This window comes from Lithobates pipiens, unplaced genomic scaffold (genome assembly GCF_037356315.1).
Source record: "Lithobates pipiens isolate NorthernLeopardFrog02 unplaced genomic scaffold, aLitPip1_a1.2 Scaffold_16, whole genome shotgun sequence".
In the NCBI taxonomy this organism is placed as follows: Eukaryota; Metazoa; Chordata; class Amphibia; order Anura; family Ranidae; genus Lithobates; species Lithobates pipiens.
This window is the reverse complement of record NW_027507748.1, coordinates 209,895,073-209,914,457: the sequence shown is the minus strand read 5'-3', so window position 1 is coordinate 209,914,457 and position 19,385 is coordinate 209,895,073. Positions and strand designations below refer to the sequence as shown.

Here is a 19,385-nt window from a genome sequence, read left to right as displayed (position 1 = left end):
TTTTTTTATATACAATGAGAGGGACCACCAACTGAGAACGTTTCTTCAAAGCAGAATATTGGGACAGTCCTTCCCAGAACTAAGGAAATATCTGTTTCTCTAGTTGGTCTCTTCCCACAAATAGCAACTGCTAGAGAATTGCAGCCCAAGGATGAGGTGTCTCTAGAGAGCCATTAGTGTGGTGAACACTTGGGAAATGATCATATTCACTAGTTTTGCTATTTACATATAACATATTGTGGTTACCACAACTTCTGCGGTTGGCTATGTAAAAGTTGGATGTTAATATTTCCAGCCCAACAAAAAGAATTACAGCACAATACCGATCAACCAAAGATGTCTTTAGTTTGGGCCACAGACTCAAAATAGGATTGCTAACAAGTTAACCACTTTGGCTCAAAAATATAAATCTTACTTTTCTTTCTGACTATTGCCAAGTGAGGTCTTTCATAAAACAATAAAGGCCCTGTTATAAAAAGTAAATAACCGTATTGAAAGGAGCTTTTTTAAAAAGGTACTTTTTAGTATAACTAGAACTAATTAGTGAAGAACTTAACACACTCCCATTGGAAACAAATGTAAAACACTTTTACCACAACTATTAATGTTTACTTGTTGATTTCCCTTACATTTGAATACTCAAATCTAAAATAGCAAAAAAAAAAAAAAGATGTAAAAACCTCATTAAAAAAATAAGATTCATAAAATTTCAATATCTGGCCTCACGCACAAGGATGCAAAAAAAACACTGAGCACTGAGGTTTCTTTTGCATAACGGGGGTGGGCAGAAACTGAAGCAGTTATGCATGGCAACCAACCTGCTTCTATCCTTCATTTTCAAAGCTTAACTGAACAAGCAGAAGATAGAAGCTGGTTGGTTGTCAAGCACAACTGTTCCAGATTCCGACTGGTTGCTCCAGGTTTGATGAATTCCCTCAACTGTGTTTAAATGACACAGGTTTTATTTATTTTTTAACAAAATCAACACTTTATTAAATCCAATGTATCAATGTACATGGGGGCATTTAGCTCCTTTTACAAGAGAAGTGTTCAGAGCCATAATTCTGAAACGCCTATGGTCTGCATTCAGGGAAAACTATTTTGTGTTTTTTCATGCGATATGCATGTAAACATTTATGCGAATGTTTACATGCATATAAATCACAGGGAAAATGCACTCTATTGGAGCCATCTACCTTCTAGCAAAGAAGGACATTAGAAAGAGCTAACAGGCTAGAAAGGGCTAATAGGCAGAGGCAGGCCGCTCAAGCCATCTAGCTTCCTTTGTTATTAGAAGGCAGGTGGCATTATCGGCTGTGGCTGCTGCCGAGATGTAAATAATAGATGTAATCATCAGATGCCACCGCCGGTTAGACACAATTGATGTTTACATACCGGCCTTTAATAAATTCATGAGGTACGGCCTGTCGTTCTGGGCATGCAAAGCTGCTGCCGATTTAGGCCCCTTGCACACGGACGGACCATTTAGGTCCACCTGTCAGTTTTTTAGGTTGACCTGAATGGACGCTCCGTGTAGGTCTATGGAGCGACGGATGTCAGCAGTAACCATGTCCGCTGACATCCGATCCGCTAAAATCAGATGTATGGTGATACGTTCGCATCCGTCCTGGTGGATCGGATTGGACAACATCCGATGAAAATGGACATGCTGTCCGTTTTTTTCCGATCCCTACATAGAATCAGCAGAGCAAGCATGGGGTATTGCAATTCTCTGCCAGGTCCACTCTAGATGCCAGTGGGAGGAGCCAATTATGTGTGTATATAATTTGTTTGGCCCTGAACAATCAAATTATACACAGCAAAAACAGCCCCTCCCAATGGCCATCAGAGTGGATCTGAGGGAGAACGGACTGTCGGAAGAACAGACCATAATGTAATATATATTCTTTATGGACTACAGAATGTTTAGCCTTTATGTTGTAGAGAAGAAAGAGTAAAAGGGTGTGAGTAGTTTAGAAAAAGAAAACTGGGCAGGGTTGACACCATTAAATCCACAAAAATGCTTTGTGTGGTCAGCCTACAACATAAATTAGGTGCAGAGTGCATTTCTAACACATCAACGGGTATAACCTGTACTTATAAGGGTCTCTAAAGGGATAAAACATGGGGAAATGTGCATGTATTGTTTTTTTTCCTAAGACAAACAATTTCATGGTGGATTCTGAAGATGTGTGAACCCGATAGTATGCTGGAACAAAAGGGAAATTACGTGTGCAGTACCATGAAATAGTATTTGCCGATTCCTGATTTGCTCTATTTTTTTTTTTTTTTTTTTTTTTTTACACAATTTCAATTTTTACCAAAATCTAATAATGGTTAATGGCCTTTGAATGAATAAAACTTATGTTATGTACTGAATGAACAAAGTACATACAAGACTGGTTGGCAGGTTACAGCAGACCTCTATTTAATTAATGAAAGGATAAATTACTTTCCAGGAGCCATGGTTGTGATAAAAGCCTAGGCATTGATCCGCACTGCTTAAAGTGGTTGTAAACCCTTACAACCAACTTTGACCTACAGGTTACCTGTAGGTCCAAGAAATATCTCCTAAACCTATACGGTTTAGGAGATATTTACCCGAAGACAGCCACATGCGCCATAGACAGTGGCGCACAGGCTCACTGGGGCAGGCCGCAGATCGCGGATATATGCCGCGAGCGTCGGCTCCCATGCACATGCGTGGGAGTGACGTAATCGCGGCTCCGGCGTATCACAGCGCCTGAGCCGCGAGACCCAGAAGTCGCTCCGTGATCCATGGCAGCGGCGAAGAGGAAGACGGAGGACCGCTTCGGGGGCTTTGCTCTCAGGTGTTATTCATAATGAGCTAGTATGCTATGCATACTAGCTCATTATGTCTTTGTCTTGCAGGATTTTTTTTTTCAGGATTTTTTTTAAAAGGGTTTACAACCACTTTAAAGGGAGGATCTGCCAATCTGAAATAAAATTCTCCCCTCCAACATAGATTACTGACCTGTGACTATGTTTAAAAGCATTGACATTTAGGTTTGGAGGAAAAAACAAAACAAAAAAACAAAAACAGTTCCTACCTCTGTCATTTTCGGTTTCTGGGTCTTGGAGGGTACCAAAAGGCTTGAATCTGCTTGAGGGGCATCAGCAGTGGTGTAAATCTCAGAACTCATTTTCTGTTTCGATCTCAGTAGAGATAGCGCCACCCTGGTGGAAACTCCAGGAAGATTTGGGTTGTATAAACTTATGCACCAACTAGAATACACAGATGTTGTTCGGTCAGTTTGTTGAGTGTGATTTGGCTTGACATAATTCAAGTAGCACCAGCTAACATTTGTGGTTGTGTGAAGAGTTGGAAAGACTTGCAGATTTTTAGCCTCTGTTTCTTCATGAGAGACTGTCAAATGGATGCTGACAGGTGTTTGAGATGCAGTTGGTCTAATGGATGAGATCGGAGTGAACAGATCTTGATCATCCTTTTCCACCTTAACCCTTAAGCTATCATCTTGGCTTTGGTGCTTGTCTGGTGATTTACTGTAAGGTGGATGCACAGGAGATGGAGGCAGTTGTTTTTTTTTTCTATCTAACCCTAACAGCTGCTCACAGACAACTGTAGGTTCAGGTGCCAACAACTCTAACCTGCTTCGTGACTGCGTAGCTGTGGCAATATTTGAGGTTCTGCTTCCTTCCAAAATGGAGTGCGATTTTATTGTAGCTTTTTCATACGTTTCTTCTGTGTCTTCTTCCTCTTTTACTCTTTTCTGCTGCTGGGTCTCCATTGTAAGCTCTAAGCTTCCAGCAGGTGATAACATACGTTTACTGCCGCCAACAGAAGATGAGGTTCCATCAAAACCTAAAACACCTTCAACAGAAGAAGTAAGTGGTATGTATTTGCTTGTTTCTGTCTTTGGAAATGGCACATGTAGAAAAGGTATTTCATCAATGGAGCCCTGTTCTTTTGGTAAGATATCAGACAAGTCAAAGCTGTATCCCTTGGAACGTCCATCATTTATTTTCTGTATGACAAAGGAGGATGGAGTACGATGTGACTGTGTAACAAGAATTTGTGAGAGTGTAGTGTACATAGCATTACCATATGAAGGCATGTGTGTCTGAACTCTGACAGGAACAACAACCGATACAGCAGGATCAGGGAATGTGGGAATCACTTGGGCAGTAGATTCCAAAGACAATGGACTGTGAGAGGGTGTGCCAACATTTTCCGGGAAATAATCTTGACCTGAAGAATGGCTAGATGCACCCAAAGGAGGGGAAACTTGTGGTATGATTTGTGAATAGTGTTCACTAGCTTGCGCAGGCAATGCTAGAGTGAACTGGGAATGTACTGGCATGAGGAATGTGGGGAGAAAAGGTAAAGACACTGGGTAGGAAGAATGTAAATATGGAGAATGCTGCCTGAAAGGTATGTCCATGGCATGCAATGTTAACTGCTGAGGCAATGAAAGATGGTCTGGGTGCAGGAGAGATTGCTGTAAAGAAAGTGGGGGAGTGTGAAACACAGATGGCGAAATTGGCCCCAAAGAAAAAGGGGCAGAAATAATACTGCTCGTAGCTTGAGAAGATAATAGTTCTGAAGCATGTTCAGATAACTGCAGTAGTGGCTGTACTGGGAAGAGAGATACCTGTTGCCTCTTTTTAACTTCATCAGTCAAAGTTTGAGCTGTCCTTGATTTCTGCTTTGGCTGGGAGGAAGGACTATGCTGCTGTTGCTCTGCTGGGGATGTAACAGAAGACTGCTCGAAACAGGGTTTTCCAGGTATGTGGCTTGAAGAATAGGGCTGTTCGGGTTCTTTCCAGTCTCTGAGGCTTAATTCTGGTTCAAGTTCCACATGTCTACTTAGAGATGTCTGTCTAATAGAAAAGCACTTCCTCCTCTCCTGAGCTGTTAGCATTGATGTTGCAGTGGAGGATGTTAAATTACCATAATCAAATGATTTGCTTCGGTTCTCTGAAACCTGCAATGTATGAGATATATTTGGTGTTTGTTCAGATGCAGACCTTCTCATTTCTCTTGTTTGGTGATGGTGAGAAGGAACAGTGAGCATATAATGTCCCATTGATTTGGCAGTAGCCTCTGGCTGTTGACCTGATGTTTCTGGTTTGGTGCCCTCTTCTCGGTCAAATGAAACAGAATGACTGGATGCATGTGAAATACTGCTGTCTTGACTAGGGCTTCGAGTGAGCGTTGTGGATTCAAAACTAGAGTCTCCAGAAGACTGTGCCATTTCTGCTAAGCGTAGCCTCTTTTTTTTTGGTGGGAGTTTCTCAGCAGGAAGTTGTGCAAGAGTTTGACTTCTTTGGGGCCACTGAAATTCTTCAACCTTCTCTGGCTCCTTGGGAGGATCTTCAGGTTCAACCTCTGGCTTATCTGGTTCTTCAGTGACTAAAATTTCTGGCACTTGAATATTATGCTGCCTGACTAACTTAGGCTGCAAAGTATGAGATGAGTGAGGATGTTGTCTTACAGTACGATAAGGTGCATCTTCCTCGTCAAAACTACTCTTCTTTTCCATAGACTCAGATTTTTCAAAAGAGCTAGTGTGCTGAATTACAGAAATTTCTTTTGAAATTGTAGATTTCTCTTTACTTTCAAAGGTTAGTGCATGAATATCAGACTTCGGTGCAGTTTCACTTCTACTGGTGGACTGCTTAGCTGTATCACTAGACAAATTCAAAGATGTATTAGGAGGAGCATAACAGGATTCTAGGGAAATAGAAGATGTTGGAAACTGAGACCATTCAGCTGACTGGGGCTCTTCATCATCACCAAGACTTTTCTCTTTTCGCCTTTTTCGCAAAGTAGACATTTCTAAACTCGGTCCTAATTTGTAATTTGGTAGCGGGGACCATGTTTCATGTTCTGGATGTCCTTTTCCAGTTTCAACAGAACTGCTTGATGCAATAACTGGAGATTCTAATATCTGCATTTCAGAGCAATAGTATTTCTTATGAGTTTCATAATTACCCTTTTTTTTGTATCGAGCACCACAAATATTACATTCATAGATCAAACCCTTTACTCTACCCCCCTTCTTTGATTTCCTGGAAACTTCAGTTTCTTTTGTTTCCAGATCATCAGTTGTTTTTCCAGAGGTGTCTTGACTTGTTGTGTTGCCTTCCTCTGAAGAGTACTCCATTCCTAACGGTAGCTCTATTGCTGGTTGTCTCTTTAGTAGTCGAGGATGAGAACTAAGTAGGTGACTGCGGCTTAGCACTTCAGAGTCCACAATCCGATCATCAAATGAATAACTAGCTCTGAAAGGATGTGGTGAGCTAATAGTGCAGGCTGAAGAAGGCATAGAGTGGCTTCGAAGAAGAGGCACTGTCTCTGTGGCACTGTGGGACGGTTGATGGGAGGTGAAGGAATGCTCAGCTTTCGTCTTCTCAGATGGCATTTTAGAATCTAGCTGAAGAGCACCTGGAGACTTAACATCAAACTGAAAAGTTTCCCGATATAAAGCTGCTTTAGGTGACTCAATGCTGCTTCTCCTTGACAGTGAACTTCTCCTTGGTTTAACACTGTCAATCTCGCTAGTGTCCACTACAGCCTCATTGATAGTAATGAGCTTGGTAATATGCTCAATTACCTGTGTCCGAGGCACAGACATTGGTATTGAACTAGATTTTTCTTCAGCAGTGCCCAGAAGAGGGGAGGGTGTTGCTAAAATGTTAGTTCTCTGCCCAATTCTTCCACATTTACCCAATATAATTTCAGCATAGGACTTTGCATTTGTATTGGGAGGACTTATTTGCTGTTCTGCGCTCTCAGAACGTGAAAAGTAACCAGACTCTGTACTACCTTTACTTCCAGGACTGAGAAATGTCTGCTCCTCACTGGCCTTTTTTCTCTCACTTAACCTGAGAGCCAGTTTTTGTTTTATACTGTGGGTATCCTCTGACTTTAGCAGGAGTTCAGGTGAAGGATCTTTAAATGCTACACTCTCCTCAAATGCATGGGGCACATTTTGTTGTGACAAAGAGAAAAGTTCCTGACGTGTACTATGGTGTTTTGACATTCCTTGGGACTCAGATGATGGCAAATGATGCTTCTGCTGTGGAGACAGCTCTGTTATGTTTGACATTGTGCTTGTCTCATTCTCTGAATCTGTGCTTTCTCCTTCTGACGGCTCATCAATTTCTTCTCCGCCAAGCCTCTCCATCTCTAAGTTTGATGAATATGCCTCTGTTCCAATTTCTGAAGCCAACCCTGCTTTGATTCTGTGAGCATGAGACTTTCTGTGTTTATAAAGATTACTTTTTGTTTTGAAAGAAAATCCACAAGGGATGCAGGGATATGGGCGCTCACCAGTATGAGATCTGATATGTTTTTGTAGAACACTTGGTTTTGCACATGGTCTGCTGCAGTATTGGCATATATACTTTCCTGGCTTTTGGGGCTTCTTTTCTTTTTTATGAGGTTCATCGACTTGCTTTACAGAAACCTGAGTTGGCCGTTGGACGTAAGCTTTCTGTGAAGGATCTTCTGCCAAACGTGAAAGTCTGGCATGTAGTGCAGAAGAAGACTTGGACGGACCTGACTGTACTGGATCTAAAACTTGCCATGCCGGCCCTTCAAGGCCATGCTCTTGATCTATGCGGGGGGCCATGAATGCTGGTGAAAAATTTTGTGACTTAGAAACGTGAAGTTGCTCAAGAAGTGGAACTTTGGGTTTGCACGGCCTTCCCACCCTCCTAGGAGGTCCTTCTCTCGCTATCTTTAGGGAACTTGGGAAACGTTGGTGTGAAACGTGATCTTCCCGACTACAACCTGGATAATCCTCTGTCGGAGTTTCTGTGCCTTGAACCCCCTCTCCTTTGCTTGGCCTTTTCCTCACACCTTCCTCCGACTTCCTTGTGCTCTTCTGGCCTTTCTCTGGCTCCATCACCTACACCAGAGACTCCCTGTGCTATTTTTGCAAAGTCCAGGGGAAAAGCAATACCTAACAACCATGGTAAAATATTAAAAGCATCTGCATTGCACCTTTGAAGGACAACCCTTACAAACAGGAAACTGATTTAGGCTTTTTGGCCACAAAAGTCTCTACTTGTACCACAAGAAATAAATACAGTTCAGATGTCAATGTCAATATTTGTAATCCATGATCTGTCACATAAATGAGAGTACAGAAGTAAAAAATAACAGCACAAATACTGTTCCAGTCAATTCACTGCAAGGTTTGGCTCTTGACATTGTTTATAGCTACGAGTTGTATTCCACTAGTAGAGGTTTTAAAGTTCACTGAAGGTTTGGAAACTCAAAGTATTTCTTGAAGTAGGTGTTCAATGAAGCTGGTGGTAGTACCATTGGCCTGGAAAAGAAAGAAATACATTCAACAATGGTTAATTTTAAAATAATGGCACCTATAGAAAAACAGAAACCTAACGAAATGCTATTTAATAACCATTTGTAAGATTGGTAACAGTACAACCAGTGGAACCCATTGCCAGTGAACAATCAAAAGTAGTATAATATAGTTGTTTTTTTTTATAGTACATCACAGGATACAAAACCAGAATTGTACAGATCTACTTTAAAATAAATCTGTAGGACAGAGATAATGTAGCTGCTGATTTGTTTTTGAAAATTCTGACTTTTGGGTTGTCATCCTAATTATGTCTTTATTCCTTGGTACAGGATGGACTTGGAACAAGTATGTGCATATCAGGTGTAAGGAGCACCTCATATACAAATGCTCATTCGGTGTCGACACCCTAGAATGAGAATCCAAAAGCCTGTATATTCAAAAACAAGTCAGCCGTTTCCATAGTTATATTCTGGACAAATGTGTTGTTATAAGAAACCTGTACAGAGACAAATTTTTTGTCTTTCATTGCTGACCTTGCTCTGAAAATGCTAGTTACCTGCCTGTTTTTGGCTTCACTACTTTGAATAAGTGACCCAAAATAAGCATACAAGTCTGAACTCCTAATGCACACAGGTCACCTGAAAGTATTAAAGCCACTGGATCAGCATGATAGCTAGACAATTGGCAATTTCAATAGAGGCTTATGCTTTTTCTTCACTACAGACTTCATTAAGGGCCGGTTCACACTGCAGGCGAGGCGAGGCGACTCCGACTTGCCTCGCCGCGACCTGCAGCGGCCTCAGCGGCGACTTGCAAATGACTTCTGTATAGAAGTCAATGCAAGTCGCCCCGAGGTCGCCCAAAAGTAGTACAGGAACCTTTTTTCTGAGTCGGAACGACTCGAGTCGCTCCTCTCAGAACGGTTCCATTGTACAGAACGGGGGCGACTTGCGAGAGCGAGGCGAGGCGAGTCGTGTCGCCTCGCATCGCCCGCTGTGTGAACCGGCTCTTAAGCTAAACATCAGTGCTCCTTTCTTAAAATGTGTTTAGGTGCAAACTTCTTTCTTGCCACCACTTGAATCGCAGGGGAAGTCTTCCGAGCTGGGAGAAGACAGTGATCATTGCTAGCAGCTACAGCAGCCACTAGCGATTTTTGCAGGTAAATCCGGCATGCTGGTTATACCCAAGTTGATCGTTCGATCAACTTGGTACATTCAGCCTGCCCATACACGGTTCGAATCTCAGTCGGTTCTTGCTGAACCAGCCGAGATATAAAACTGTGTATGGCCTGCCTAAGGTCAATCAGGAAAGTTATAAATACAAAAGATGGCCACTGATGTCTCCGAAAGTGCCAGTTCCCATGTAGTTATACTGACCTATTAAATGCTTTCAAAGTCAATTAAATTCAAAAAGTGTACATATCAGGACTTCTGACATTACTCAAAGTTTCCTTACTACATGCATATTCTAGCTATTCTATCTATTTACTTAGACCCCTTTCACACTACTGATCCATTCAGATCCGCCTGTCAGTTTTTCAGGCGGACCTGAACGGATACTCCATAGAGCTCTATGGAGCGTCGGATGTCAGCGGTGACATGTCCGTTGATATCCGACCCGCTCCGATCCGAAAAAGTGTGACAGAGGAAAAAGCAATTTTTCCATCAGTCATCGGATCGGATCAGGGGACGATGGACACTGCGGTCCGTCGTCACCCGATCTCCCAACGGACGTGTCATCTCCCTGCTCAGTGGAGATCGCTCCGGCAATCACCGCTGAGCAAGCGGATATCCACGGGGCGGATCAGCACTGATCTGCCCCGTGTGAAAGGACCCTAACAGTAAATTAGAAATACAGGCTTGCAATACACATTAGGCTATTTTTCCAGACATGATACAATACAAAATTGGAACTCCGTGCATTTCTTTACACATAACTATGCAGGAATGCATCTGACAAAACTCGGTATTGTAAGACTAGGATCCACAAAAAGTAATAAAGGGAGGTAGGGTAGTCATAAACATGTTAATATTTAGAAACATTCAACAAAGACTTCACAAATATTATTTAAACGAGAAGTTTTTTGTTTTGTTTTTTTAAATCATACTTGCCTAAGTGGATGCAGCGGTCAGATTCTGCATCTGTCCACCGCCAGCTCTAAGACTGAGAATGGAGTTATTAAATTAAATGGAGTTATTATTACAGCTCATCGCTTAGTTCTCAGGGATCTGTGAGCAGAGAGCTGGTGACTGTCAGTCACGGCTCTGAGAGGCTCGATGAGAGGCTCAGCCAGCTGTTAGTCCAGGCTTCTGGGTGGATCCCGACCATATGGTCGCAATCTTTCACCAGCCTGTACTAGCTCTGTGACGTCAGAAGACAGTGGGCTTTAGATTTGGCTGTACTTCTCCTTTAAGGCTACTTTCACACCGGTGATTAAGGCTGGTGTGAATTGAAGCAGCAGAAATCCTTGGAACAGGAACCAGCACTGCTACAGACAGGCACAGCACTGGATGGAGATAGGACTCAGTTAAGTATATAAGGGATAAAGGGACGAAACCATTACTGGGACATTTTTTTACCTTAATGCAGGGAATGCACAATGTTCTGCCTTTAGAACAAATTTAAATGTGGTGGCTCATCAGTTTTCTTTTACTCTTCATTTCACACGGTGATCTTTCCAGTAACACACTTCCTGTCTAAGCCCTTGTACACACGGTCGGACATTCCAACGGAAAATGTCAGATCGGACTGTGTTGTTGGATAATCCGAATGTGTGTGGGCTCCATTGGACTGTTTCCATCGGAATATCCGACGGACAAAGTTTTAGAGCTGGGCTATAAAACTTTCCAACAACATGATCCGACTTTGTCCGATTCTGTGTAGAGAATTCCGATCGGACAAAGTGCCACGCATGCTCAGATCAAATTCCTAGACCAAAGCTATTGGCTACTAGCCTGAACATAGTCCCGTTGTAACAAAATAACGCCATCACGTTACGAACGATCGGATTTTCCAACAGCTTTGTCCGACCGTGTGTACGCAACACAAGTTTCGGACAAAATCCGTCGGGCAAAATCTGACGGATTTTGTTGTTGGAATGTCCGACCGTGTGTACAAGGGCTTAGAGTGGCTTCACTTTATGGAGGAGCACTGAAGCCACCCTGTCAGCCTATAGCGAGAGTAGTATTAAGTTGGCCTTGCATTGAGATTTATTTCAGCCAAGAGATTCCTCCATTGATGCTAACAGCACAGATGGACAAATCCTCCCTTATGGGCTACTGTAGTTTGATGGCTGGTGCCAGCAGCTGTCAAAATACCCAAACAGCAGCTGCATCTGCCTGCCAATTTTTCTACCCGACTCTTTTTATTTTTCAAATCAAAGGATGCAGAGCCAAAAGCGGCTGAAAGGCCACTCACAAAGCAAATTTCCGCATGGTCATCAGAAATGGTGTATGGCCAGCTTTAGATTGACCTTAAGTGTTCAAATTTATATAGACTTGAGTAACAAATTTAAGATGAACTCCAGCTAAACCTTTATAGGTAATTACAGCAAGTTTTATTTTTCCTTTTTGAGACCCTCTAATTTCCATATTGATAGCTTGGTCTGTTAATGGAAGTTGTGACGTTGAAAAAGAATAAACTTAGGCTATTAGAAGTGGTTCTATTTTTTTTTTTTTCTTGCAACAACAGGTCGCAGGAAAGAAAACAGTCAGTGTTGATGGGAGAATCCCTCCCATAGCGCCATTATGTTCTGATGGCAGGGGGGCACGGGGAGCCTTTCCGGCTGGGAGTACACAATGCTTACGGCTAATGGCTAAACCTGCTAGCAGTAATCACATGGCAAAAATCTGATTGACTGGTTGTACTTATAGTGATTGTAAGGGTTTGTTTAAAAAAAAAAAAAATAAAAATAAATCTTACTTACCTCCAACTATGCAGCTCGTTTTGCACAGAGGGGCCCTGAACCTCGTCTTTTGGGGTCCACCGGCGGCTCCTCCCCACATCAGATAACCCCCTAGGAGAAGAGCTCTCCTGGGGGGGCTACCTTGCGGGCATGCTCCTGAGTCCAGCATTTGCTTCCATAGACACGAATGCCCCGCCCCCGGTGCTCACGTCATTGCATTTGATTGACAGCAAGGGGGACAATGGCTGCGCTGCTATCAATCTATCCAATCAAGAGCTGAGACCCCGTGTGGAGAGAGAGAGAGAGAGAGAGAGAGCGCGTCTCCTCTGACAGAAATACGATAAGTCGATCAATGGATTGACTTTAGTACAATCAGTCTGCCCATACATGTATTGAATCTTGGCTGGTCCCTGCTGAACTGGCTGAAATGAAATCCATCTAAGGCCGATTGACTAAATCACTAGGTTAAAATAAAAGGAAAAAAAATTAAGAAAAATGGCTCCTTCTGACTTTCAAGAGTTCAAAGATGTATACTGAATCAATGGAGCCCATGTTTTATCAAAATTGTATTTGTGAGTTATGAAGCATACATGTAAGTTTGCCATTTACCATGATCCAATTAAATGTATGGTAGCCAAGAATAAGAATGACACTAACCGTTTAAAGTTTTTGGGGATTTCCTTATCAAATTTGAGAAATAAGGTGGTTTCAGGTGACCTGGGTAGGTCTATGCCAGTAACAGATCAAATTATGAAGTTTGAGCCAGATGCTGTATACATTAGGCCGCTGCCACCCATGTATGGCACATAATTGCCCAATTGGCAAAGGCCCCTTTAACAAGTAGCTGAAGCTTTAGAGTGCAGTTTAGCAATCCTAAAGGGAACTAGAAACCACCTCTGGAATGGCCAAAGTTTTATGATGGTCGCAGTCCCACTGGAGCATGTATGACTGTTTTTGGGTACTTTCTGTAAGAAAATGATATACTGTCAAATTGCTCTCCTTCGATGCCTCTCTGTACCTACAGGTCAGTTCAAATAGTGCCACGGTAATAATTACAGTAAAATGGTTCTCAATACAAAACAAATTAATGTTTCCACTATTGGAAATTAAGTGCTTTTTAGTCAGGTTGAAACCTAGGACTACCAATGATGGGTGCCAAATGAGCTCCATTTAGCATTCTTCTAGTTTTTCATCTGCCCCACACGGAAATGAGAAAGGGTTGGATACACTATAGCAAGTAAATTCTTATTTGGGATCCACAAGGAGGTAATTGACAGTGAGCAACAAGAAAGAGCTTTAATAGAGACCCTTTAAGTGCTCATGCACACGGACGTTTTAAAAAACTGGCTGCAAAGCTAGCTCCGACGCCTGGAAATATCGGCGTTAAAAACACGATTTTTACCGCGTTTTGCATTGCAGTTTTTGTGTGTTTTTTAGCGTTAAGTAGCGTTTTTAAAGAAACACATCTCTTGGCTATAGCACTCAGAAAACAAAGAAAATATGTTGCGCGTTTTCCCACGATTCGCGTTTTTACAGCTCTAGCGCCACGGAACGCACTGGTCCTGGGTTTTTTTTACAGCTTAAAAACGCCTATGCCATTTTCAGCTCAAAAACGCCTAGGTGGGCATGAAGCCATAGACTAACATGGACAGGCGTTTTTAAGCTGCAAAAAACGCTCAAAAAAGCGGCTGTAAAAATGTCCGTGTGCATGAGGCCTAAGGGAGAGTTCGGTTGATCGGTGTCTGCACTAACTGGAGTAATTGTGCTGCCTGGTGATGACATGCTTTAAACTTCAATGGTAAATTTACACAAACATATTAGTATTTAATGACGTTCCATCTGCAAGACATATCTAATTTCGCCCCCCCAATCATGACTACAGCAACAATTCATATACCCTATAATAGTAATCTATTTGTGATCAAAGGTAAAATACACCACAGGAACAATTAGTATATGTACTGCTGCTGAAAACAGGTGATAATTCGGCCCTGCTTCGGCACAGAACCCAAACTTCTAGGGAAAAACACATCACAGAAACATCCTCAGCATTTCCATAGCAACCACAAAGATGAAATACTGTTTCCATAATTGTGCTAAAGTCTGCTCATACACTGCACATAGTGAACAAATAAACTTCTTGGCCTAGAACCCACTAATCAATCACAGTTGGCAGCTCCAGCTCAACACTTGAAAGGCCACCATGGTTGCCCAATCTTTGTAACTTATATTAATGCTATGCTGCCCTGATTGGCAGCCAACAAAATATTTATACAAGGACAGGGAACGGATCAAAAGGGTTAAGACAAATCTCTACTGGAATATAAGCACATTGGGAGTTCCAATACATGATCTCAGCCTTACATTTTCGATACAGCCTTCAAACTCTAGAAACAAAACCTCCTGTAAGGAGATCCCATTTTCACCCATCAGATTCTTGTCAAATTGGTTTATTGAATTTTAACAATTAGTATACATAAGTACAATGGTGGCAGCAAAAGAAAAGAAGAAAGGAGAGGTAGTGGGGCCCCCCGGGGTAGTGCATGGTAATAAACACATACCATGAATGCAGAGAATGGAAGTATCGAGATTACCAAGGTCTTAGTAAGGAATCAGATTCATACACTGTGCAGTACATGTTCATCAAGTTCCCTTTACTCTCCATTAGGCAGGTCACAGCAGTAAAAGATCATCTACTCTTATTCAGACCGATAGTTATTTACCAGACATTTTCCAACACATCAGGTCTACTGTGTTGGCCACATTAGTCTTGTGCATTATCCCCTATAATTGTACGACTTCTGTCACTAAGCATAAACCTTCACGCTATTTGAACAACCTGTATTAATGCTTCATCTAAATTTTCTTTGTTCTTTAATTTATTTATTTATACTATATAAACATATACTAAAAAATACATAATTATAACTTCTAGCTTCCTTACATTTAAATATTAGATTTTATGATACATGTTATGATTTTAACAAAGGAGAGACAGATTGTTATGATGTTTACTGCTTCTACTAATGACTTCATTACATTTTCAGCTCCTTGTATCTCCCATCCTCTTGATACATATGGTTTTTATCTTACCAAACAATATTACATGGATAACTTGATAAGCAAAGAGCTCCTATCTGTAGTGATGTAATGATTTCAAAATTGCCTGCCCTGTTCTGTGCTCAGTACTATCATTAAAAACAAGCATGTGTATGAATGTGTGCCACCCTGAATGCATTAAAACAATTGATACAGACACATTATCATCTGCACATGTAATCTGTTTGAGAGGAAAAGTATCATGTAAAGCAGGGATATGCAATTAGCGGACCTCCAGCTGTTGCAAAACTACAACTCCCATCATGCCTCTGCCTCTGAGTGTCATGCTTGTGGCTGTCAGAGTCTTGCTATGCCTCATGGGACTTGTAGTTCTGCAACAGCTGGAGGTCCACTAATTGAATATCCCTGATGTAAAGGTATTCAAATGACTTAATTGGTTTCTGATTGCCCATCTACCAGGGCAGAACTGCCCTTTATATTGGAGTTATGGGCTATCGGGACTGGTGAAATTAAAGCTGACCTACAGGCAAACAGCTAAATACACATTAGAAATATTGATATGATATGCAAAATGTTGTGAAGCTGAACTAAATCTATCAATTTAACAGTTTAAAAAAACAGTTACATTACAGGCATGTGCTGTAAACGTAACTGTCACATTGGTTGTGCTCTCAACCAAACTGTCAAACCATCCAATGGCTGGTGTCATAACTGATCACATGTGCAGCATCCTGGCAGTTGAAAAACAGAGGCCAAGATGTCAGCTTCTTGGCTGAAAATGATAGTACGGTTTAGTTCTGCTTTAACTGCCAAAAGATTTGTAATGTTGTCCAGCTACTTGTATAATGCATGTATGCCTCTTGATGAATAAGCCTCAGTATGGATCCAAGGATACAGTGCATGTGCTTTTTTCCCCCCATAGGCCCTAATGGAGAAGCCATCACCCTGCAGGCTTGCAGGTAGACAGCTACCCTGTTATGGTGTATAGAAAAAAAGCTGCCCATGAGTAAGTACACCGTGTCTGCTAGCTCACTAAAGACACTGCGTCGCTTTAACTGACAATTGCACGGTCATGCGACGTGGCTCACAAACAAAATTGACGTCCTTTTTTTCCCACAAATATTCCTTTTTGGTGTTGTTTGACCCCCCTGCGGTTTTTATTTTTTGTGCCATCAAAAAAAAAAAAAAAAAAAAAAAAGAGTGAGAATTTTGAAAAAAAAAAAAAAAAACGCATTATTTTTACTTTTTGCTATAATAAATATCCCCCAAAAATGTATAAAAAATGTTTTTTCCCTCAGTTTAGGCCGATACGCATTCTTCTACATATTTTTGATAAAAAAAAAAAATTGCAATAAGCGATTTTTAGTAATAATTGTTTTTTTTTTTTTACTAGTAATGGTGGTGATCAGCGATTTTTGTGACTGCGACATTATGGCGGACACATCGGAAATTGTTTCCACATTTTTGGGACCATTGTCATTTATACAGCAATCAGTGCTATACAAATGCACGGATTCCTGGGGAAATGACACTGGCAGTGATGGGGTTAACCATTAGGTGGCAGTGTAGGGGTCAAGTGTGTCCTAGGGGCCTGTTGCTAACTGTGGGGGGCATGGCTGTGTTTTACACATCACTGATCTCTGCTCCAATCACAGGGAGCAGGGATCAGTGTCACTGTTGCTAGGCAGAACGGGGAGATGCTTGTTTACTTTAGCATCTCCCCGTTCTTCCTCCCCGTGAGACGATCGCGGATATCCCCGTGGCGATAGAGTCCGCGGGACCCGTAAACGGACTCACGGAGGTCCCGGCCGATGTGCGCACGTGATGGCACGGCGGACAATTTAAAGGGACGTACCTATACGCCCATTTGCCTGTCCATGCCATTCTGCTGACCTGAAGGTTCATCCTTTAAAAAAAAATTAAATTACTCAATCAATAGAATATCATCTTCAAAATAAGGTCTTACAATAAAAGAATGACTTAAAGTGGTTTTGAAGTCAAACTGTTTTCTTTTACCTTAATGAATTCTATGTTTCAACCCATGCAACCCTAAATAATTACCTGAGTTCTGTATCAATCCAGTGCTGTGCCTGGCTGCAGGTCTACTATCCTCTCTCCTCACTCTCACAGGCTTGGCTGAGAGTAGTGGGAGCCATTGGCTTCTGGTGCTGACAATCAAATCCTGTGAGCAGAGCAGGGGTTGGGGCCAAGCCACGCTGTGTGTGTCAATAGATGCAGACAGTCTGGCTCAGGAGAGAGCCTGCACATGTGCCACAACATAGCAAGTGACTTCCTATGGTGGCACACAGAGAAAAGGAGGAGCAGAGAGCACCAGCCAGGGACTCCAGAAGAGGAGTAACAACTTATAACACAATTATAACAACTTTTTTATTTTAGTACAAAAAAAAAAAAATTTTACTTTACGACCGTTTTAAAACTTACCTTAGATCTCTATCAGAATCTTCAGTATCTGAAACTTCTAAGTGTAGCAGAAGCTTGGTTTTCTACCAATGGTTTTATCTACTAGCCACTATGACTTCACTGGGTCCTGTATTGTTCTTCCTAACAGAGGTCACAGCCAGTTCTCTGGAGCTGCAGGAAGCAATAAATTGTTCAAATCCTTTTTGGAACCCTAAATGATAGGCAGCCCAATTCTGTTTCATACATTGCCCTCAATGCGTCTGCATCTGTTTTAGCTGGAAAATTGAATACTTGTCTGTAACTGATAGGCATCTATAGTGCAACTTAACAAATGTGTATTTATGTTGGGATCCATAAGTTGGTTTGTAAAATTCACAATAACCATATAAAGGCTGTTTTAGATCTCCCCTCCTGCTATTTAGATCATTTATGCCCTTTCCTGCTGTTTGAGACAAGCATACATTGTAGAAGATATGGGGAACTAAAATTAAAGAATTGTAGATGAAGTGTTCCAAAGCGGTTTTTATTTTACCCTGCACAATCTGCTCTTTCAGAGCTTGTGTTATAACGTATCCACGTCAAACATCACCACAAATGGTCAAATCGATTCAAAAATGCTAGCAACCATGCCTGAAAAGTCTTGTCTATATTCCCATTGCACACTTTCCTGGAAACAAGGCTTGTCAGTAACGGGTGCTGCAGTGCCTACCAGCTGGATACTGGCCTCATCACAGATCAATGCACATATTCACCAGCACACCATGGATCATCAAATGTTGTCCAAAACTTTAATTGAAGAGAGATCACATCACAAAAGGTACAAGTGCAACTTTTCGGAGCCTCAGAGGGCCCCTTCATCAGGCATGCAAAGGAGTCCTGCACAGCTCGAAAACGTTGCACTTGTACCTTTGTAATGTGATCGCTCTGAAAATAAAAGTTTTGAACATTTGAGGATCCATGGCGTGCTGGCGAATACATGCCTGAAAAGTGTTGGATCACTAGATCTGCCCACGTGCTGCTTCCTCTCCAGGTGTAGCGTTTCCCTGGTTGCTGACATGCGCTATGCATTTTGTTGCTGTCATAGCCACATCGTGTTTTTAAAACTTGAAAAATGAAATGAAAAAGGTAGATGTAGGAACTGCTATCAAACTAGGTAAAGGTTTTGTAAATAAAAAATAAATAAAAAAAAACCTGTAAAATGTACCCAAATGTATAATTTCTAATAACAGTTACCGTATTTATCGGCATATAACACACTTTTTTCCCCTTAAAAATCAGGGGGAAATCGTGGGTGCATGTTATACGCCGATCACCCCCCCCCCCCCCAATTGTGAGCTTCTCGGCGGCTTTCGGCTGCTCTCGGAAAGCCGAAAGCCACCGAGAACAGCGGAGAGCTACCGAGCGCCACCGAGATACACAGGACATCCATCTGTATCTTGGCGACGCCATTTTTAAACGGCAAGCCTGCAACGACACTGACAAGGCTGCAAATGACTGACAAGGCTGCAAATGACCAAATGACACTGACAAGGCTGCAGATGGACACTGATAAAGCTGCAATGCAAGGCTGCAAATGACACTGATAAGGCTGCATTGATAGGCATTTAAATGTAATTTTTTTTCCTTAAACTTCCCTCCTAAAAGTTTTTTTCCTTAAAAATTCCCTAAATGTGGGGTGCGTG

General features: G+C 41.8%; 1 protein-coding gene across 2 annotated transcripts in view; it reads right to left on the bottom strand.

Moving 5' to 3' along the window:
- HIVEP3 (HIVEP zinc finger 3) overlaps positions 1-19,385 on the bottom strand; it is a 186,665-nt gene that overhangs the window by 31,770 nt on the left and 135,510 nt on the right. For both annotated transcript variants that reach the window (XM_077480970.1, XM_077480971.1), the window contains exon 4: positions 3,072-8,321. In XM_077480970.1, coding sequence (XP_077337096.1) covers positions 3,072-7,895 — 4,824 coding nt within the window. In that variant the 5' untranslated portion in view covers positions 7,896-8,321. The remainder of the gene's footprint in view (positions 1-3,071; positions 8,322-19,385) is intronic.